Source organism: Mobula birostris, chromosome 23 (assembly GCF_030028105.1).
Source record: "Mobula birostris isolate sMobBir1 chromosome 23, sMobBir1.hap1, whole genome shotgun sequence".
NCBI lineage: Eukaryota > Metazoa > Chordata > Chondrichthyes > Myliobatiformes > Myliobatidae > Mobula > Mobula birostris.
This window is the reverse complement of record NC_092392.1, coordinates 54,027,487-54,051,239: the sequence shown is the minus strand read 5'-3', so window position 1 is coordinate 54,051,239 and position 23,753 is coordinate 54,027,487. Positions and strand designations below refer to the sequence as shown.

The window sequence follows — 23,753 nt, the reverse complement described above, 5'->3', positions numbered from 1 at the left end:
GAATTTCCAGTGCACAAGTGTAAAGGAGAATGAAATAATTGGTGTCTCATGAGCACAAGTTGAATGAGCTGGAGCTTTTCGCTTTGGAGCAAAGGAGGATGAGAAGTGATTCTATAGAGGTGTACAAGATGATAAGAGACGTGGATAGAGTGGACACTTCTTCCCAGAGCAGAAATGGCTAATGCAAGGGTGGAGAAGTTGAAAGTGATTCGAGGGAAGTATGAGGGCTGGGATCTGTCAGCGGTAAGTTTCTTATGCAGAGAGTGAGTGTGGAACATCCTGCTGGGGAAGGTGAAGGCAGAAACATTAGGGGCATTTAAGAAATTCTTAGGTACATCGATGTTGGAAAAATAGAGAGCTATGTAGGAGAGTAGAGTTAGATTGATCTTAGAGTTGGTTAAAAGGTCGGCACAATATTCTGGGTGAAATGGCTTGTATTGCGCTGTAATGATCTGTTACTCCAGATCCAATGCAGCACAAAAAAAAAACAAAATAAGAAAAGGAACACAATAATTTAAAAAACACTATAAATATAAATACATAAGATGGTTTATAAGCATATATCCATTGTATGTCCACAAGTGACAGTAGGCATAGGAATGTCTGTACCTAAGGTGACAGGACATGATAAAGTCGAGGTGGTTGGGGGTATGGAGAGGTGGCATAGTGGGTGGAGGTGTTGATCTGTCTCACTGTTTGGGAAAGGTAGCTATTTTTGAGTCTGGTGGTCCCAGTGTGGATACTGTGTAGACTCCTCCCCGACGGGAGTGAGACGGACAGTCCATGAGCAAAGTGTGTGGGATCTTTCATAATGTTACTGCCCCTTTTCTGGCACTTTTCTGTATTTACAGTATCTCTTTGGTGGGTAGGCTCGTGCTGGTGATGTGTTGATTCATAACATATGCAGAAAATGCAACCAAGACATGTCATTGTCTACATCCATCATACCAATACATTCTCCTACAGTGCGTTCATATCATGAAAGCTTAACCAATTTCCCCCGGGATCAATAAAGTATGACTATGACAATGACTTCCTACTTAAACAATACCCTTGTAAAGCATTAAAAAGGCTGTTACACAGCGTTTAGTCATGGCTGGGCACTGGACTATAGTCCTTCCCCACGGAGACTTTGTTGGCTGCCTTCATATAGAGCAATGCTGAAGTCAAAAGCAAGATGTGATCTTTTTGGTTGTGGAGAACATTGCTGTTGTTGCTTCATTAGACCTCCTTTCTGACAGGCACTTTTAACGAAGTAAATATAAAACTCTCCTTTAACCACTTTGTATGGACGCACTGTCGCTTTACAGCATCGACTGTAAGATCAGGGTCCGATTCTTGAAGTCTGTAAGGAATTTATACGTTCTCCCCATGACCACATCGGCTTTCTCCGGGTGCTTCAGTTTCCTCCCACATTCAAGAGACGTCTGGCTGGGGTTAGTCAGTCGTGGGCATGCAAGCTGTTGCTGGAAGCATACCAACACGTGCAGATTGTCCAGCACAGTTCATGCTGACTTGATTTGATGTAAGTCACAGATTTCACTATATGTTCTGATGTACATGTGACAAATAAAGCTTGCCTCTTTATTCTGCCTTGTCATATTTACTCTCAACTGGATGGACTAAAGCAATTTGATGCAGAGATGCAGTCTGATATTTGGATTGTGGGAGCATTAGTACAATATCTTGTGTAAATAAACTTGAGGTCAGCATTATCTCCAGGTTATGGCTGGAGTTGGTCCTGCAAATGATATGTAGTTTGGACAAGGTCCAGAAGGTCTCAGAGGATGTTTGCACTAGTTTATGCATTATTTCAGGCCGAGATCAGAACCAGAATCAGGTTTACTATCACTAACATGTGTTGTGAAATTTGTTAACTTAGCAGCAGCAGTACAGTGCAATACATGATAATATAGAAAGAAAAAAATAAGTAAATCAATTACAGTAAGTATATGTATGTATATTGTGTAGATTAAAAATAGCGCAAACCCAGAAATAATATACACAGTGGTATGCAAAAGTTTGGGTACCCTGGTCAAAATTTCTGTTACTGTGACTAGGTAAGTGAGTAAAAGATGACCTGATTTCCAAAGGCATAAAGTTAAAGATGACATATTAATGTTTTAAGCAAGATTACTTTTTATATCCATCTTTTACAGTTTCAAAATACCAAAATAGGAAAAGGGCCCGAAGCAAACATTTGGGCACCCTGCACCCTGCAGTACTTAGTAACACCCCCTTTGGCAAGTATCACAGCTTGTAAATGCTTTTTGTAGCCAGCTAAGAGTCTTTCAATTCTTGTTTGGGGGATATTCGCCCATTCTTCCTTGCAAAAGGCTTCTAGAGCTGCGAGATTCTTGGGCTATCTTGCATGCACTGCTCTTTTGGGGTCTATCCACAGATTCTCGATGATATTTAGGTCAGGGGACTCTGAAGGCCATGGCAAAACCTTCAGCTTGTGCCTGTTGAGGTAGTCCATTGTGGATTTTGAGATGTTTTAGGTTCATTATCCTGTTGTAGAAGCCATCCCCTTTTCATCTTGAGCTTTTTTACAGACAGTGTGATGTTTGCTTCCAGAATTTGCTGGTATTTAATTGAATTCATTCTTCCCTCTACCAGTGAAATATTCCCCGTGCCACTGGCTGCAACACAAGCCCAAAGCATGATCGATCCACCCCCGTGCTTAACAGTGGGAGAGGTGTTCTTTTCATGAAGTTCTGCACCCTTTTTTCTCCAAACATACCTCTGCTCATTGCGGCCAAAATTCAACTTCAGAAGTTTAGAAAGGAACATCTAAACAAGCCTGATGCATTTTGGAAACAAGTCCTGTGGACTGATGAAGTTAAAATAGAACTTTTTGGCCGCACATCTTTTCTAAGATGAGGAGCCCAAAACTGTATACAATACTCAAGGTGAGGTGTCACCAGTACCTTATAAAGCCTCAGTGTCACATCCTTGCTCTTGTATTCTAGATCTCTTGAAATGAATGCTAACATTGCATTTGGCTTTCTCACCACCGAGTCAACCTTCAAGTTAACCTTCAGGGTGTTCGGCACAAGGATGCCCAAGTCCCTCTGCACCTCAGATTCCTGGATTTTCTCCCCATTTAGAAAATAGTCCCAACATTTATTTCTACTACCAAAGTGCATGACCACGTATATAGCTGCAGTCATACCTTCTTTATAGACGCATTGATATGTTGGGACCAGGTTAGGTCCTCAGAGATGTTGACACCCAGGAACCTAAAATTGCGCACAGTCTCCATTTCTGATCGCTCTATGGGGATTGGTTCACGTTTGCTCGTCTTGCCCTTCCTGAGTTCTAATATCAGCTCTTTCGTCTAGCTGACTTTGTGTGCACAGTTGTTGCTGCAACACCACTCATCTAGCTGGTATACCTCATTCCTGTACGCCCTCTCAGCTCCTTCTAAGATTCTACCAACAATGGTTGCATCATCAGCAAATTTATCGATGGTATTTGAGCTATGCCTAGCCTCACAGATGTCTTTCATGGACCTCTGAATGAATGTGGATGAAAGAAACTCAGAGTGGGTTGATGTTACAGAGGTGAGCAAGCTGGTTGAGAAACCACAGTAGTGGTGAATTCACTATGTATCTTTGTCATTGTTCTGCTGGCGATGGAGACTTGATAATAGGTATATTAAGAGTGTTTGATGACTCTTGGAGTTCAGAAGGTTGAGGTAAGATTTCATTGAAATTTGCCGGATACTGAAAAGGCCCGGATAGAGTGGATATGATGAGGGTCTTGGCATTAGTGGGAGAGTCCATAACCCAAGGGCGGAGCCTCGGAATAAAGTGGCATCTCTTTAAAACTGAGATGAGGATGAACTACTTCCGCCAGAAGGTGGTGAATCATTGCCACAGAGCGATGTGGTATGCAAAGCATTGGTATATTTATGGCAAGAATTAATAGGTTCTTGTATGGTAATTGAGTTAAGGATTAAGGGAGAAAGTGCGGGAATGCGATTAAAAAATAAATCAGCTGTAGTTGAATGTCAGAGCAGATTTGATGGGCCAATCATCTTAATTCTGCTCCTATATCTTATGACCTTGTAGCCATGGATTAGATTCAACTTTATTGTCATTGTGCCGAGTACAGATACAAAGCCAATGAAATGCAATTAGCATCTAACCAAAAATGCAAAGTGTAGTGTTACTTACAAAATAACTGCAAATAATAAGTAAGTGCTACAGCACACAAATATAAAAGTACTGAGACAGTACAATATGGGTGCAATACTGCTCAGCGCTGTGATGTGAGGTTCAGCAGGGTCACAGCCTCAGGGAAGAAGCTCCTCCTGTGCCTGCTGGTGCGGGAGCGGAGGCTCCTGTAGCGCCTACTGGATGGAAGGAGAGTAAAAAGTCCATGGTTAGGGTGAGATGCATCCTTGATAATGCTTTTTGCCCTGCCCAGGCAGCGCTTATGGTAGATGTTCTCAATGGTGGGCAATTAGGTGCTGAAAATCCGCTGGGCAGTTTTCACCACACGCTGGAGTGCTTTGCGGTCCAATACAGGACAATTGCCATACCACACTGAGATGCAGTTAGTGAGTATGCTCTCAATGGTATAGCGGTAAAAGTCCGTCCGTATCCTGGGACAGAGGTGAGCTTTCTTCATGCTCCGCAGGAGATAAAGGCACTGTTGTGCCTTTTTGATCAGGACGGAAGAGTTCAGGGACCAGGTGGGATCCTCGGAAATGTGGATACCAAGGAATGTGAAGCTTGATACACGGTCCACTACAGCTCTAGCATGCCTGAAGTCCACAATGATCTCCTTGGCCTTCTGGGTGTTAAGGGCCAGGTTGTTGTCAGCACACCACGTGGCCAGGTGCTGGACCTCGTCCCTGTAGGCCGCCTCGTCATCCCCTCTGATCAGGCCAACCAGCGTGGTGTGATCTGCGAACTTGATTATGGAGTTAGAACCATGTACAGGAATGCAGTCATAGTTGAAAAGGGAGTACAGAAGAGGGCTCGGCACACAGCCCTTGGGTGTTCAAGGGTGTTCACCTGCATGCTATAAATGATTAAAAGAATTATGTGCATTAATAATAGTCATGTGAGTCCAAGAGGTAAATACTTCAGAATTAGCCCAAAGTAAATGAGTTATATCAGCATGAGTTTCACGCTCCATTTCACTTTATCTGTTGTGAATTGGAAGATGTCACGGTAACAGCTAGATTAGTATTATTGCACATGCTGTATGTGGATTTGCAGTTAATGTAAGCAATTGGATCTGTGTTATGATTTTCAAAATCGGTAAATGAAAATCACACCCAGAAGGAATAGAACAAAGGTACGTTTGGTTTTCAAAGGGCAACATCGACAGATTGAAACTAAAGCAAGGAATGTTGGAAGCACTCAGCAGGTCAGGCAGTATCAGTAGGGAAAGCGATAGAGCTGATGTTTCGGGTCAAGGCCCCTTCTTCAGAACTGGTTCATTGAAGCTACAACTGTTTGAATTTGCAGGGCAGAAGGGTAGAGAGAACAAAGGAAATTTTTGCAGAACATCACCTTCACCACCAACTTCCACCCTGCCCTCAAATTCACCTGGACTACCTCTGACACTTCTCTCCATTTTTTTTTGTATCTCTGTCTCCATCTCGGGAGACAGACTGTCCACAATTTTCTACTACAAACCAATGGACACCCACAGCTATCTCAACAATACCTCCTTCCACCCTATCTCCTGTAAGGATGCCATTGCCTTCTCTCAATTCTTCTGTCTCCACCTATTCTGTTCATAAGATGAGGATTTCTACTCTAGGACCAATGAAGTGTCCTCCTCCTTCAGGAACCATGTCATCCTCTCTGTCTTTGTTGATGGGCCACTTGAACATACTTCTACCATTTCCTGCATGTCTGTTCTCAGCCCCTTCTCTCCCGAGGAGAAGAGAGATAGGGTTCCCATGGTTCTTGTCTTTTACCTCACTAGCCTCTGCTTCCAGCATTATCATCCTTCACTACTTCCATAAGCTTCAATGTTATCTCACCACCAGCCACCTCTCCTCCTCCCACCCTCTGTTTTGTCATCTAGACATCACCCTCCCTATCTGGTTCCATCTTCCCATCATCCGTCCCTTATCTATTTCCACCTGTCACCTTCCAGCTTCTCACTTTACCTCCTCCCTCCCCTCCTCCCCTCCCCTCTCTACCTACCTGAGATGTTCTTCTGTTTCCATCTATCACCCACCAGTCTCTGTCTCAACACTTCCCACCTTTCTCTGCCTGGCTCCATCTCCCACTCATCTTCACTGTCCAGCCTCTATCTCACCCCTCCCTCTCATTTCTATATACCAGCTATCTTCCCTCTTCACTCATGCAGGGTCTCAGTCCAAAACATCAATCATCCCTTTGCATTCACAGATGCCGCTTGACCTGCTAAGTTTTTCTAGTGGTTTATAGTTTTGCTCCAGATTCCAGCATCTGCCATCTTTTATCTCTAGATCAGAGGAAATGCCTGTGATAAGATGCAGAGGCTGCCCAGGTTGCAAATAATACAGTGTGCGCAATAATTTTCTTTTAGTCTTTAACATTGTATTCCATTATTGGCAATTATTAAAGGAAAATAATATTTTGAATTTCAGGTTGGGGAAGTCAAAGTTCAAAGGTTCAAATCCACCACAACACATGGTTACACTTCCCGGGACACAGTTTCCGCTGGATCCTCACTTTTATACTACTCTTTGTACTTGTCTGTGAAATCGCAGAGGGAATGGTTTCAGACAGGTATGGCTTGGATTTCTTACATTGTTAATTTTCTAAAATTGTCTGTTTTTAGCAAATTGAAATGTGATCATTTGACTACAACTAGAACTTGTTTTGACTACGTTGATGTCAGAATGAGTGAAGAGATGTTTTTGGAGGTCAATTTTCCAGCCTTTAGTATTTCTGTGAAAAAAAACAGTTGTGTGGAAATAGGTGTTGGGGAATCAGTAATATTGTTAATCCTGATGTAGTTTTTCAATGATCTCATCTCTCCCTATTTCCATTATGTATCCTACAAGTATTCCTCACTGTCCATTCCCTACAATCATTTAACACTTACTCCTGTTCTTACCTCTTCTGTTGATAACCTCCCCTTGAGAAATACTCTTCACTCTCCAAAATGCTCCTTCACCATCTATAACCTACAACACACTGCTTTTCTACTTTCCTTTTGTCAATCTGCTGCTAAAGGTGCCCCTCATGAGCAAGACAGCCTTCCAATCCATTCTTTTCTTCTTCATCCTCTTCGTCCTATATAATCATCTACTAAAAGTGCCCCTCATGAGCAAGACAGCCACTCAATCCACATTCTCCATTCTCTTTGTCCTAAATTGTACAGGGTGAGTCAGTAGTAAGGAAGGCAAGTGCAATGTTAGCATTAATTTTGAGAGGCCTAGAATATAAAAACAAGGATATAATGCTGAGGTTTTATAATACATTGGTCAGACCACACTTGGAGTATTATGAGCAGTTTTGGGTCTCTTATCTGAGAAAACATGTGCTGATGTTGGAGAGAGTCCAGAGAAGTTTCGGGAGAATGATCCTGAGAATGACGGTGTTAATGAATGAGGAGCATTTGATAGTTTTGGTCTGTACCTGCTGGAGTTTTGGAGTTTAAAAGAATGTGGGGGTGGGGTGACTCATTAATACCTATAGAATGTGAAAAGCACAAGATGGACTGAGACCGGAGAAGATGTTTCCTGTAGTGGGAGAACTCAGAGCAGGTGGCGAGCTCAGAATACAGAGATGAAGAGGAACTTCTTTAACCAGAGGGTGGTGAATTTGTTGCCACAGATGGCTGTAAAGGCCAAGTTATTGCGTATATTTAAAGCAGAGGTTGATAGATTTTTGATTATCAACAGAGGTGTATAAGATGATGAGAGGCATTGATCGTGTGGATAGTCAGAGGCTTTTTCCCAGGGCTGAAATGGCTAGCACGAGAGGGCACAGTTTTAAGGTGCTTGGAAGTAGATACAGAGGAGATGGCAGGAGTAAGTGTTTTATTCAGAGAGTGGTGAGTGCGTGGAATAGGCTGCCGGCAACAGTAGTGGAGGTGGATACGATATGGTCTTCTAAGAGACTCCTGGATAGGTACATGGAGCTCAGAAAAATAGAGGGCTATGGGTAACCCTAGGTAATTTCTAAGGTAAGGACGTGTTCGGCACAGCTTTGTGGGCCGAAGGGCCTGTATTGTTCTGTAGGTTTCTATGTTTCTATTTTGGTGAAAGTCTGGAGAACAGGTTTGAGAGCGATAAGCATTCAGCCATGATGGAATGGTAGAGCAGATTTTGATGGGCCAAGTGGCTTAAATTCTGCTCCTATGTCTTGTTAATTTGAAAATATGAGTACTGAGCTGCTAGTTTGAAGCAAGAATATGATTTAGGCTGTGTTTTTCTGTCACTGTGCTAGTTCAAAAGTCAAAGTAAATTTATTACCAAGGTATGTATACGTCACGATATGCTACCCTGAGGTTCATTTTTTGCAGGTATTTACAGGAAAATAAATTCTATTTATTTCTTTATGAAAAAATATACGTAAGTAAAGAGTAACAAATAATTAATGTGCAAAAGGAAACACATTGCGCAACAAAAAATGATACCGAGAACATGAGTTGTAGAGTCTTTGAAAATGAGTCAATAGGTTGTGAAATCAGCTCAGAGCTGAGGTGAGTGAAATTGTCCACACTGGTTCAACAGCCTGGTGGTTGTAGGATAATAACTGTTCCTGAACCCGGTGGTGTGGGACCTAAGCCTCCTGTACCTGCTGTCCAGTGGTAGATATGAGAACAGAGTATGGCCTGGGTGCTGAGGGCAATGACAGGGACCAAGATTAAATCTGGGTGTCTGGAGTTTTGTACCACTGTACCAATTTATTGTAAACAATGCTGGATGAACTCAGCAGGTCAAGCTATGGAAAGGAATTTACCCTGCAATTTGAGAAGGAGAAGCTAAAGTCAGATGTTTCAGGATTATAGTAGAGTAAGGGGAATTATAGAACCATGAGGAGCTGGCCAAAATCAATTGGAAGGAAACTCTAGCAGGGATGATGGCAAAGCAGCAATGGCTGAAGTTTCTGGGAGTAACTCAGAAGATGCAGGACAGACACACTGCAAGAAAGAAGTATTTTAAAGGCAGGATGATAAACCAGTGGCTGACAAGAGAATCAAAAATCAACATAAAAGCCAAAGAGAGAGTATATAATAGAGCAAAAAATAGGAGAAATTAGAGGATTGGGGAGCTTTTAAAAACCAACAGAAGGCAACTAAAAAAATCATTAAGAAGGAAAAGATGGAATTCAAAGGTAAGGTAGCTAATAATATTAAAGAGAATACCGAAAGTTTCTTTGGATATATAAAGGATAAAAGGGATGCGAGAGTAGATATCAGACCTCTGGAGGGCAAAGAAATGGCAGATGAACTGAATAAGTATTTTGCAGCAGTCTTCACTGTGGAAGACACTAGTTGTATGCTAGAAGTTTGAGAATGTAAGGAGGTAGAAGTGAGTGAAGTTGCAATTACTAGGGAGAAGGTGCTTGGGGAAACTGAAAGGTCTGAAGGTAAATAAATCACCTGGACCAGATGGGCTATATCCTAGGGTTCTGAAAGAGGTGGCTGAAGAGATTGCGGAGGCATTAGTAATGATCTTTCAAGAATCAATGGATTCTGGCATGGTTCCAGAGGACTGGAAAATTGCAAATGTCGCTCAGGAGAGAAGCAGAAGAAAGGAAATTGTAGGACAGTTAGTCTGACCTCAGTGATTGGGAAGATGTTGAAGTCTATTGTTAAAGATGAAGTTTCAGGGTACTTGGAGGCACATGATAAAATATGCTGAAGTTAGCATTGGCTTCCTTGAGGGAAAATCTTGCCTGACAAACCTGTTGGAATTCTTTGAAGAACTAATAAGGAAGATGAACAAAGGAGAATTGGTGGAGGCTGTGTATTCGGATTTTCAGAAGGCCTTTGACAAGGTGCCACATATGAGGTCAGCTAACAAGTTAAAAGCCCATGGTATTACAGGTAAGAAACTAGCATGGATAGAGCTTTGGCTGATTGTCAGGAAGCAAAGAGTGGGTTTAAAAGGAGCCTTTTCTGGTTGGCTGCCAGTGACTTGTGTTCCACAAGGGTCTGCCCTGCAACTGATTCTTTTTACATTATATTTAAATGATTTGGATGACAGAATTGATGGCTTTGTGGCCAACTTTGCGGTTCATTATAAAGACAGGTGGAGGGGCTGGTAGTGTGAGAAAGCAGAGAGGCTACAGAAGGACTTGGACAGATTAGAAGAATGGGCAAAGAAGTGGCAGGTGGAATACAGTGTCATTAAGTGTATGGTCATGCACTTTGGTCGAAGAAATAAAAGAGCAGACTATTTTTTAAATGGAGAGAAAATTCAAAAATCTGAGGTGCAAAGGGATTTGGGAGTCCACATGCAGAATTCCCGAAAGGTTAATTTACAGGTTGAATCGGTTCTGAGGAAGGTGAATGCAATGTTAGCATTTGTTTCAAGAGGACTAGAATATTAAAGCAAGGTTGTAATGCTGAGGCTATATAAGGCACTGGTGAGGCCTCACTTTTGTGAGCCGTTTTGGGCCCCTTTTGTAAGAAAGGATGTGCTGTCATTGGAAAGGGTTCAAAGGATGTTCATGAAAATTATTCTCAGATTGAAAGGCTTATCATATGAGGAGCATTTGATGGCACTGGGCCGATAATCATTAGAAGTCAGAGGAATGTTGAATGTTCAAAGGCCTTGATAGAGTGAATGTGGAGAGAATATTTCTAATGGTGGGGGAGTCTAAGGCCAGAGAACAGATTCTCAGAACAGAAGGACTTCCATGTAGAACAGAGATGAGGAGGGTTGTGAATCTGTGTAATTCATTGCCACAGGCTGCTGTGGAGGCCAAGCCACTGGGTATATTTAAGGCAGAGCTTGATAGATTCTTGATTAGTCAAGGCATGAAGGGCTACGGGGAGAAGGCAGGAGATTGGGGCTGAGAGGGAAAATAGATCTGCCATAATTAAATGGTAGAGCAGACTCGATGGGCCAAATAGGCTAATTCTGCTCTTCTGTCTTAGGGTTGTATGGACATGTTGGAATGTGAATGGAGATTGGAATTAAAATGGATGGCAACCAGAAAATCATGCTTGTTGTGGACGGTGCAAAGGTGATCGCAGGTGTAAACAAGATTTGTCGCAAAACCACTTTTTCCCACTCTCTGAACAGAAATGATGTGTGATAGAAGAAGATAATCGATTAAAGCAATAGCGAAGATACTGCATCATGATATACAATTTACTAGATTACCATTAGGATATTGTGGCGTTGGTTATTAACCAATCACTGATTACTGGACAGTGAAATCAATCCTAATGACATCTCTCCCCCATGTGTGAAATCTACTGCACGAAATTTACTACTTGTTTTGAATTAACATTCAGTTTTTGGTAATCAGCACATGAAACTAATTTAGAAACCAGATGTGGCTGATTGTAACCCTCATCATTAAGTAATGAATGAGCGAAGGAAACTGTCATTGGGCCAGCAATCTCATTCTTTGCATGCGCACAGTCCATCCAAACAAACTTCAACCACTTTGAGCACTTATTGCTGACCTAAACTACAAAAACGGAGTCTGGTGCAGGTGTGGAGACCGCAAACTGCCTTGTGAGTTTTGTTAAGTATTTTGTATAAAATCAGCCTATGTTAGTATCTTAACGGCAAATAATAATAATAATTTATTTATAGAGCACTTTTCATGCAGACAATATAATTCTAAGTGCTTTATAATAGGATAAAATACAAATGTGAAAATGAAAAGTAAAAAGATGTTAGTTAAAAGCAAGGTTAAACAAATAGGTTTTGAACTAACTTTTCAAAATTTTAAAACTTCCTCTGCATGCATGATAGTTTTGGGTAGTTTAGGAGAGCAGCTTAAAGTAAGCTGACCAGCCAATTACCTTTTGACTTTTAAACTTAAGAGACCAGGGGAAGAAGACCTAAGAACTCGAGCAGGGTTATATAACAAGAGCAATTCTGTGATGTTCTCTGGTCCCAGACCATTGAGAGCTTTAAAATCAATTCTAAAAGATACGGGAAGCTAATTCAGAGTAGCTAGGACAAGAGTGATGTGCTCCCTCATCATACTTAAAAGTCTGACAGTAACATTCTGAATGAGTTAAAGTTTATCAATACATTGCTTCGGAAGGCCAGTATAAAGTGCATTGTGGTTATCTAGTCTATTCAATATGAAGGCTTGAATTAGTTTCTCAGCATCATTACATGACAGAAATGAACGTACTGTTGAAGTATTTCTTAAGTGAAGAAATGTTGCTCTGGTCACCTTTTATGTGGGAATTAAAATTTAATGCTGAATTAAGGATAAACACCCAAGATAGTTGCTTCTGAGTTTACAATAATTTATTAATAAATTTATATCTTTTGGCTTCAGTTTTGTGTTCATTTAGTTTGAGGAAATTATCGCTCATCCATTTGTTTATTGCAGTCATACTGGAAATCAGAGAAGATAGGGTGTTATCATCACGAGGCTCAACTGAGATGTACAACTGCGTGTCAACTGCAAAACTGTTGAAATCAAGTTTATGCTCCCTAATGGTGTCTCCTAAGGGGAGCATGTACAAGGAGAAGAATAGGGGACCAGGACAGCTTTCTTGAGCAACACCAAATGGCACGTTGTATCTCTTAGAAAATTGGTCTCCAAGACAGACAACAAAAATTCTCTCTAAGATAAATGAGTGAAACCAACGACTGAATTACTAAAAGCGGCTGCAACACTATTTATAGATCTGAAACTTTTATTTTGGAAAACAATGTTAGGTACTAATGATTAGAAGTGCATAATTTGACAAATTATAAATAATACACAGAATTGTTTATTGAATCATAATTCAAGGCTAAATTCTGGTATTAAATTTGAATAACCCTCTAGATATTGCCAAGGATAACAATGGAAAAAAGTCTAAAGTAAAACTAAGTGTGTATGCCAGACCCATGAGTAAATATTTTCATGTTATGCCGAGTCATTGGGCAACATCTCTGGCTGGCTCTTACTGTCAGCCAGATACTTAAGCAGAATTTATTCCAATAGAAGTGGACTTTTTCACTAAATAAGGAGGCATTCCTTGTATCTCTATACAACCATCTTATTGTGTTTGAGTACTTTTATTTTATAAACACTTGGAACATTTATAACATTCCAGTGTATTTGCTCATCTGCATCGTAATGTTCTTGGTTTCTATAGCTATCCAAAAGAAACTTGCATTTATAGAACTTTTTTGTGACCTCTATAGATAATATAACATCTTGGTGCCAATTTTTAAGAGTGATATTGGGAATTGTGTCAGCTAATTTGCACATAAGGTTTCAGCAGAAGAAACATTGGAGGTAAGGCACAAGAATTAGAGAACGCAGAACAGTACAGTGCAGGAACAGGCCCTTCAGCCCATCATGTCCATGATACCCAATTAAGCTAATTATTTTCCATCGATACATGACCTGTATCCTGTCTCCTACCCTTCCCTGCTTTCTAACAGTCTCTTAAATGTCACTGTTACATCTGCTTTCCACTACATGCCCCACCCTGACACCATGTCCCAGGCTGCCACCACTTTTTGTGCTAATAAAAACTTAACGGACACATCTCCTTAAACTTTCCTCTTCTCATCTTAAATCAAAAGTCACGTTGTTTGTCATATGTACAAGTATGTGTATGCACAGGTGCCATGAAAAACTTACAGCAGCATCAAAGACACATAGCTTCAGACTTGGCATTCATATAAAAATAGTAAATTATATCCCACTTTTACAAGAGAAAACACAATTGGAATTTAAAAAACACACACAATGTCCATTTTAGTGCGAAGCGATCAAAGTGGTCACAGTGTTGTAGTGATTAGGGTTGTGTAGGTTGGTTCATGAACCAAATGGATGAAGGGAAATAATTGTTCTTGAAGTTGGAGGTGTGGGACTTCTGGCTTCTGTAAATCCTGTCCAGTGGTAGTTCCAAGAAGATGGCATAGCCTAGATGATGGGCACCTTCGAAGCTGGACGTTGCCCTCCTGAGGCAGTTCCTCCCGTTTGGCCTGAGTTTACTATGCTGTGCAGCTTCTGGTGTTTCTGCACAGACCATGCTACAACCAGTCAGGTGACTCTCAACGGTATAAATGTAGAGTTTGTTAGTGTTTGGTGATGAGCTGAACCTCCTTAACCTCAGAAAGTTATGGACACCGGTGTACCCTCCTTGTGATTGTATCTATATGCTGTCCCATGCCAGGTCATCTGCTGTGTTAATGCCCTGGAATTTAAAGCTAGTGACTCTCTCCTCCATCAATTTCCTCCCACTGTAGACTGGAGCTTGTACACCCTCCTGTTTCCTTCCTGAAATCAATAATTAGCTTTTTAGTTTTGCTGATGTTGAGTGAGAGGTTATGGCATGACTCAACCAGGTGTCATATCTCATTCCTGTACGCCATCACCAACAAGAGTGGTATCATCAGCAAATTTTTAATGCCATTTATATGACATGGAATAGTTGTGTAGAGTCAGGCAGGGGGCTGAGCATGCAGCCTTGCTGGTTGGCAAGGAGGAGGTGTTACTGATCACTACTGATTGAGGTCTGTCAATGAGGAGGTTGAGCATCCTGTTGCAGAGAGAGGAACAGAGGCCCAGTTCTCCAAAGCTTGATAATGAGTTTGGATTGGATGATGTACTGAAATGCATGTCCTCTAGAGCTTGACATTTCTACCCTGAGGAAAAGATTCTGACCATCTACCCTACCTATGTCTTTCATACTTCTGGAGAAAACAGATGAACTTTGCCCAACCCCTTCTTATAGCTTATACTCTCTAATCCAGGCAGCATTCTAGTAAACCTCTGCTGCATCCTTTCCAGGGCCCTCTTAACCTTCCTGTAATGGGGCAACATAATAAAACAGAGATATACAACACAGAAACAGGTCCTTATAGTTCACCCCACCCATGTGTCCATGATGCCTATCTATGCTGTTACATCATCAGCAATAATGAATATATAATTGAGTCAGGTTTTATAAACAAACCTTTTGTTAAACTCTGCTCAACAATAGTGAAAAGTATTCAAACGACTAACTTAACCGGAAGTTAACTGCTATATGGTAACTCTGGAACAGTTCTTAAAATGGTAAATTCGAAAGTCCAAGTAATTTATACAGTCAGTAAGGAGAGACTTTTCTGAAACTGATTTCTTCGAAGACTTGACATTACTGCTGATCCTAGCCGAGATGTCTTGTCCAAAGAATTCACGACAAAGGAAATAAAATGGCTTAAAGGAACTGACCTTTTCCTGGATGGTGAACACTGCACAAACCTTCCTGATCTTGTAGGAGTTATCTCAGATGCAGGCCACTATTCCTGAATGAAGATTCAAAAAGGTCGATCCTTTATAAAACCGCCGAACGACACCAACTTTCCTCAATCCTTCGAGTTCCCGTACTTTGGTAAGGTCCTCACTCTCTAATACTAAACAGTAAAGGTAAATCAAAGGTGCAACACACAAAAACTGGCAGCGATTGGCGAAACTGCCGACACAACGATTTTTACCTTACAATAGAAAGTAGAACTCCACTTTAAAACAAAACTGTGTCATGAGACGAATACACAGCATAACAGAGTAACTGATGAATTATACAACGAATCAACTGCAACACAACAGGGGTTTCCCCTTTTATATACCTGTAGGGAACATGTCATCATGTGACCTCACACTGGCAGGAAAATTACATCACCCCACCATCACAAGACGATTACATCATGCTCACAAGATACCCAATTACATCTTGGTCATAAGACAGTCACAAGATACCTACGAGGTATGTAACAATGCTAATCCCATTTGTCCACATTAGAACCCGTATTCCTCTACTACTTTCCTGCTAGTAATCTATCTTATTGTTCCTGATTGACAAGGTCCACTCCCTGGCCTTCTGCAGGTAATACAGTGGAAAACCCTAATGTCTATTGGAACGGGTAGAGTGGTTATTGCTTGACTGATGTTATATGTATCTCTGAAATAAAGAACTATAAATGTGGTTTAATCATCATTAAAAAGAAGAATTCCAACAGTATGGCTGTACTGCAACACGGCTCAGAAGTTTCATGCCAGGTGTTGTGTTCAGTGCAGTGGAATGGGTCTTGACGTAAAGTGTAGGAAAGGACCTCTCCAACTCCCACGGGCCCTTTATCAGGGCAAGCATTCCTGTAATGTATAGCGAGCTGTAGACCAACTCCCTTTCTAATCTGTTCCCCAAAACATGCCATAGCTCTTTCTAGAGAGGGATGAACTTCCCATGCACTCAGTGAAAGATCTATAATTAGCACTGGGTTTGTAGAATATCCAGATAAGGCCCTCACACCCAGATAATGGAGGAAACATTCATTTCAAGTGTTCCAGTTACACTTGAATCTGGCTTTAAATATGGAAGGAAAACATTCGACCTACTGGGTAAACTATTTGGCCAACCCATATTTGAGGAAGTGTGATGATGTGACTATCTATAATCCATTCTTACACTTGTGTATGCATTAAGGCAGAGAAGGAAGCCATACAGCTACTTGCTCATACTGTCTGCCAGCTGAGCTGATCCCATCAGGCCTACACCTCTTCCCTTTTCCCTTGCAACCTTGTCTCTCTCACACTCATCAACTCACCTTTGATCCTTTTGCCTTTGACTTGCATTAAGAGCCAATAAACCTACCAGTGTCATGCTGGGATCTGGGAGCAAAGTGGAGAACCCTGGGGAAACCTATATGGCTGCAGGAAGAATGCAGGCTGACCATGAGGTCAGGGCTGAACCTGAGTTGCTAGAGTTGTAAGGCAGGAGGGCTTAACTACTGCACCACCACATCACCCCTTGTTTGGAGGGGGTCACTGAAACCTAGAAGATACCATTCAATTCAACAGCCATTGACATGTACTCTACCTGATGGTCACACAGTGTGAGAGTATCATTACTAATTCAAACTTCAGCCATGAAGTTCACATCATTCCCTCACCCTGACCTTGTCCTCTTACAGAGTGCCCCAAGCTCTGCCAGCCCAAACGTGCATAAAATGCAGCTTAATCTGCATTCACCATTAAGTCATTTTATAACTGGCGCCTTCCGTTCTTAGTAGTTATCCATACAGAGGACTTTGAGGGGAGATCAGGTACATAGGAACCGGGTGAACCACTTGCCACCTAGTGAGCTCTTTCCCCTTCACTGAGATCATGGGAGATTCATGACTCTCTCTTCCTGTTTTTGTCCCTTTCCCTAGGGAATCAAAGATTTATCAATCTCAGAGTTAAAATTAAATTTTGACCAAAAATCAATTACTTCCTTGATGACAATCCCCAGGTCTTAACTTCACTTCTAAAAGTTTTGTTTCAAAATTTTGATCTGTACATTTCCCCCACTGAAGAAATATTTTCTCTCTATTTACCCTTTCAATTTTGCTTAACATTTTGAAAATTTTGATCAAATCACAATTTAGCCTTCTAAATTCCAGAGGACAGAAAGCTGAACTAGGTAACATCTCATCATTTACTTTTTATCCAGTGACCATCTTCAGAGTCAGGATTTTTTTAAATGTTGGTGGTGTGACTCCATGAGTCCTCTGGAGATGAAGGATGCCTGTCCCTGTGTTAGAGAACTGTATACATGTGTGGGTGGGTGGGAAGGAGGGAGGGGGCTTGTTCTACTGTTGTTGTTTATCTGATCTCTTCATTTATATAGTTTGCTATTTCAAAACTGCATCTAGATGACCGAAACACAACCTCCATTACTGCTTACTTCAAGAATGGTACATTATCTTTGAAGTGATTTCATCATCAAACACAATCACTACTTTTTGTGTATTTAACGTTTGAGTAATATTGTAAAAATATAGTTTAATTAAAAATTCTTTGTTTATTTACATGATTTATTATGGGTTGTATGTGAATGGCATACATCATAACACCACTACATCATATGTGAGTGCCTCACTAAATTAAAAATACTAAGTACACACATCCCATGCTCCAGTGTTTTTCTTTCAATTAGTTTCTGGAGTTACAAAACATAACACTATCCTTCCCCTTTCTGTCATCTTCACTACCTTTTCTGTCGCTCTAATAATTTGGTATATTTAATACCCAATCTTGAGCCTCTTTCAGACAGATGTCACTAAGTATGCACCGGTATTAGCTACAATTGGTGGTGTCACAACTCTTATTTGTCCTATTTTAGTGTACTCCCTCAATTCCTCTCTTCTTTGTTTCTTCTTGTCCATCAAATTTGTTTTGGAACTTTGATCAAGTGCCAGGTTGCAACTATTGACTCAGCAACTTGTTGAGAAAACATGCAACTTACTGGTAACTGTTGCTTACTGGAAATAGTTGTATTTGTTGATATATCCTCAATTATTTCCTTACAGGTTTTAGGATTCAAACATAAATACCAAATACTAAATTAGATTTCATTGTGAGTCTCTTTATTGCAGAAATCTGCTCTGAGCAATTCCTCACTGGTTCATTCTATTTATGATGGACAGTGTTTAAAACTGTCTTTTGCACATGGCTTGTTTGCCAGTCTTTGTTTAAGACTACCTGTTTGAGTATAGTTTTTCATAAATTCAGTTATTTATTTTATTTTGCTGTAAATGCCCGCAAGAAAATGAATCTCAAGGTAGTGTATGGTGACATTTGGCGGGAGGAGAAGATGGCAGCGCGACACAGCTCTCCGGTGAAATGATATCGTATCTGTGAAATAGGGGCTGTGGACAATTCTGATTTGATGAAGACAGACGTGAGAAGCAGAGGAACATCTGGAGAAATTTCTGAAATGCCTGGTTTGCTGCTGTTCCTACTGTGCGATCCAGAATCTCCGGAGGGAAGGCCCCAAAATCCCCGGCTTTGCCTGCTGCTGGCGACCGAGGCTGAGGTCAAAGTGTTCGGCAGAGATGGTGCTCGGTACTCGGTGTCGGAGGGCTGATCAGAGCTCGAAGTTTTCGGACGACTCAGAGTAGGACTGTGGTCGGGTATGGCAGGGAGAGTTTTCTTCCTTCTCCCGCCTGCGTGAAATGTGGGACTTTCGAGAGACTTTGAACTTTTTTACTGTGCCATGGCCTATTCTTCATCAAGTTATGGTATTGTTGCACTGTTGTAACTATATGTTATAATTATGTGGTTTCTGTTAGTTTTTCAGTCTTGGTCTGTCCTGTGTTTCTGTGCTATCACACCAGAGGAATATTTTATCATTTCTTTTTGCATGCATTACTAAATGACAATAAAAGAGGACTGTGTGTCCTCATAATCTAATCTAATCTAATCTAAATGTACTTTGATAATACGTTTACTTTGACAGCTCTCAGAAACAGGAGGCCATTCAGCCCTCAGCTTTCTCAGCTCTTTGCTGGGCAATGGTTTAACTTTGTCTATGAACCCAATTAAAGCTTGTCACTCTGTTTTGACCCAAGCGTCCAAACCGTTTGTTGTGATGAAGGCTTGGGCCAGGCATCACTTGCAACCTTTCGGATATCAGCTATGAAAACTCTAGGGGGAAAAAAAAACATTAATTGAAGCCAAACAGATTAGCAAGTTGTCAAAGGCTTTAAATATTTCTGAATATTTTTTGAAGTGAAACCATTCAAACACTATTATTTTAAATTGACAGTAGGAAAAAGATTAGAAACATCAACAATATAACTAAACTCAACTCAAAATTATGCAGATTATTTAATATCTTTTTCTATTTTGACCATTGCTTTCCATGAATGGAAATGCTGTTGCTGGCATGTTTTTTTTGGGTTGATTCACAAATGCTGGCCATTGCCACATCTTCATTGGTTTCCTCCAATGGGTTGTTGGGAAAGTGCTGACAAAGAACAGTCTGCAAGTTCACAACCACCGAATCTTCCGAACTTGGATTGGGCAAGCCATCAAATGCATGGTGAATAATGCTGTCATCTTTGAGCAGAGCTCTTCCGCTTCTTTGTAAAAATCCAACCTCTCATTTCATCTGTAATAAACACTGTGGAAAGCTTGGGAGTAATCACTGGTCATGTTCTAACAGATGCTTGGGAGTAATCACTGGTCATGTTCTAACAGTTAAAATAAACACTTACTATCTCCACACCAGTCTCCCGGTTATTAACCTGTTCCCTGCCCATATCAGCAGGACAAAGTCACGCAATGAAATGGGAACCTGTTGTCTATCTCCTATCACCATCCTGCTAGCCTCCTATCCCCCACCACCTTGTTATTCAGGTGTCTTCCCCATTCTATTTGAGTCCTGAAGAAGGGTCTCGGCCCAAAACGTTGCCTGTTTATTCATTTCCATAGGTGCTGCCTGACCTGCTGAGTTCCTCCAGCATTTTGTATCTATTGTTTAGATGATATTTTGGTATGCAGTACACCGTGTCCTTCTACCTCTAGAGTCAAATTTACTCTTTCAGAATGATATTGACATTGCTCTATTGTTGTCATGTGTCCTAAGATAAAGTAAAAAGATTTTGTATGCATGCTATCCAACAGGTCAGTACAGTGAGGTAGTAATGAGAAAACAGAATGCAGAAAACACGCATCAAGGAAAAAAAGTAAGAAGTAACCGCTGGTAATGTAAAATTGCCAGAAATATCTCAATTAAAATAAATGCTGATGTTGAATCTCAGTTTATCAATCCCTCCCAGTTAGTCAGTCCATCTAGGTGATGCTATCTGTCCTGGTACAGGCTGTTCAGTTCTTCAACTGTTTGTCCTGACCCCATCATATTAATTGTCTGAAGATAACTAACTATATGAAAGGAAGTTAAGGGTACACAGCCAGTGCTCAGAGGAAAGCAGAAACTTTAAAATACACTCTCTGGCCACTTTATTAGGTACAGCAGTGTATGCTCTGAAGAAGGGTTTCTGCCCAAAGCGTCAACTGCTTACTCTTTCCATAGATGCTGCCTGTCCTGCTGTGTTCCTGCAGCATTTTGTGTGTGTTGCTTTGGATTTCCAGTATTTACAGACTTTCTTGTGCTTGGGAGTGTATGTTTGTGGTCTTCTGCCGATGTAGCCCAACCACTTCAAGGCTCGACATGTTGTGCTTTCAGAAATATTCTTCTGCACGCCAATGTGTGGTTATTTGAATTACTGTTACCTCCTGTCAGCTTGAACCAGTGTGGCCATTCTCCTCTGACCTCTCTCATAAACTAGGTGTTTTCGCCCACAGAACTGCTGCTCACCAGATAGTTTTGTCTGCTTTTGACACCATTCTGTATAAAATCCACAGACTGGTTTGTGGAAAAATCCCAGGAGATCAGCAGTTTCTGATACTCAAATAAGTAAACAAAACCTGTCTGGCACCAACTATCACTCTATGGTCAACCACAAACATGAGAAAACCTGCAGATGTTGGAAATTCAAGGCAAAATATTCAAAATGCTGGAGGAACTCAGCAGGTCAGGCAGTATCCCTGGGAATGAAGAAACAGTGGATATTTTGGGCTGAGACCCTTCTTCAGGACTGGGGACAAAAAGATGAGAAGTCAGAATAAGAAGGAAACAACCATTATTTATTTCCATAGATGCTGCCTGATCTGCTGAGTTCCTCCGGCATCTTGAGTGATTTGCCATGCCATGGTCAAAGTCGCTTAGATCACATCTTTTTCCCCATTCTGATGTTTGGGCTGAGCAACAGCCAGACCTGGTAACTATGTGTGCATGCTTTTATGCATTGAGTTGCTGGCACGTGATTGGCTGCTTACACCTTTGCATTAGCGAGCTGGTGTACAGGTGTACCTAATAAAGTACTGAATGGCCACCCAAGTTTATTGTCCTCTCATTAACCAAGGTTAACAAATTATTAAATGACTATGTGTTGAAACAACTTTGCTGGGTATCTGAAGGAAAGAAACTAAACAGTTTGTAATACTTTTATAAACTAGTGAGCCATAAGCAATTCCTCATTCGCTGTTCATAATACTTATGTTATTTATTATGTTATATTATACTTGTAATGTAATACTGTACTCATATTTATCAGTAAAATTTTCTACAGTGGCAGAGTACTTTCAAATTTTTCATGGGGCAATGAAGGATTTTATAACAGTAACTTGGGATTAAAGCATTTCTTTAAAAATTGAAAGGCAACCAAAAAGGATGACAATATACTAGTCCTGAATTAAGGGCTGGAACATGTAGTTGCTCTGAATGGTAATGAGCATGGAGACTTGTACCATTGCCTGAAGTGGGGACCCTGTCAAAAATGACAGAGACTCTGTCTTGTTAGAGCAATTGGAACATATTGGTTCTTTGCTTCTCGTGTCGCTCCAAAAATAATATTTTTTCTGAAATGTTATATGTGGTTACAGAGTCCAATATGAAACAAAGCTCCGCACACATGGCAATTTGACTGCTGACCTTCAAGATTGAAATGAGGGTGTAGCTCTGACGGTTGATGTAGAGCGAACCTGGAGCCGGGAGGGCTAGATGGAGGTAAATCTGTCGAATTCATTGCCACAGGCAGCTGTGGAGGCCAAGTCAGTGGGTATATTTAAAGTGGAGGTTGAAAGGTTCTTGATTAGTAATGGTTATGGGGAGAAGGCAGGGAAATGGGTTTGACAGGGAAAATAAATCAGCCATGATCAAATGGCAGAGCAGACTTGATGGGCCAAGTGGTCCAATTCTGCTCCTATGTCTTATGGTCTTTGGGAACGGAGAGAGGGGTTAACTGAGCAATAAATGTGTACAATTAATCGGGCACAAAGAAATGAGAAGTGGACCTTGGAGAGAATCAAAATCAGGTTTATTATCACCGGCATGTGACAAGAAATTTGTTAACTTAGCAGCAGCAGTTCAATGCAATACATAACCTAGCAGAGAGAGAAAATAATGACAATAATAAATAAAATAAAACATAATAAATAAACAAGTAGATCAATTACGTACATTGAATAGATTTTTTAAAAAATGTGCAAAAACAGAAATACTGTATATCAAAGTGAGGTAGTGTCCAAAGCTTCAATGTCCATTTAGGAATCGGATGGCAGAGGGGAAGAAGCTGTTCCTGAATCGCTGAGTGTGTGCCTTCAGGCTTCTGTACCTCCTACCTGATGGTAACAGCGAGAAAAGGGCATGCCCTGGGTGCTGGAGGTCCTTTATAATGGATGCTGCCTTTCTGAGACACCGCTCCCTAAAGATGTCCTGGATAATTTGTAGGCTAGTGCCCAAGATGGAGCTGACTGGATTTACAGCCTTCTGCAGCTTCTTTCAGTCCTGTGTAGTAGCCCCTCCATATCAGACTGCTCGCCACGGTACAACTATAGAAGTGTTGTGTGATGAGCCGGCACCCCTGATAAGAGAGTGGACTTGACAGAGTGGAGCTCAAGTAGAAGTGAAATGGAGAAGGTAGGGTCTGACTTAAGTGGTCCTGAAAGGAAGATGGAAGCTTGAGAGCTCCAGCAGATTGTGTAGGGTGAGTGAAGAGGGTAAACAGTCAAGGAAGGTGTGAGAGTAATCAGCTGCAGCATGAAGCAGACAGAGCAGGGTGTTAGAAGTAGACTGTAAAAATGTGGAAAATGTGAGAAGGGTGCAAACGCTGTGGGGTGAAGCACAAATTGATGTGGCTAGATAGGGTTAGAACTAAAAATTAAAAATTAAAATTAAAATTAAAAATCCTCTACCCCACCCCTTTGTCTTTCAAATTACTGGTCTTTCAACTGAACCTACAAGCATTCTTCAAATCCTTCCACCTCCTT

The 23,753-nt window shown here is 41.0% G+C and overlaps 1 protein-coding gene across 7 annotated transcripts in view; it reads left to right on the top strand.

Annotated features, from left to right (window-relative positions):
• The window catches only part of LOC140186899 (ATP-binding cassette sub-family C member 9-like), a 193,634-nt gene that overhangs the window by 25,602 nt on the left and 144,279 nt on the right, over positions 1 to 23,753 (top strand). For all 7 annotated transcript variants that reach the window (XM_072241652.1, XM_072241653.1, XM_072241650.1 and 4 more), the window contains exon 2: positions 6,605 to 6,746. In XM_072241652.1, coding sequence (XP_072097753.1) covers positions 6,605 to 6,746 — 142 coding nt within the window. The remainder of the gene's footprint in view (positions 1 to 6,604; positions 6,747 to 23,753) is intronic.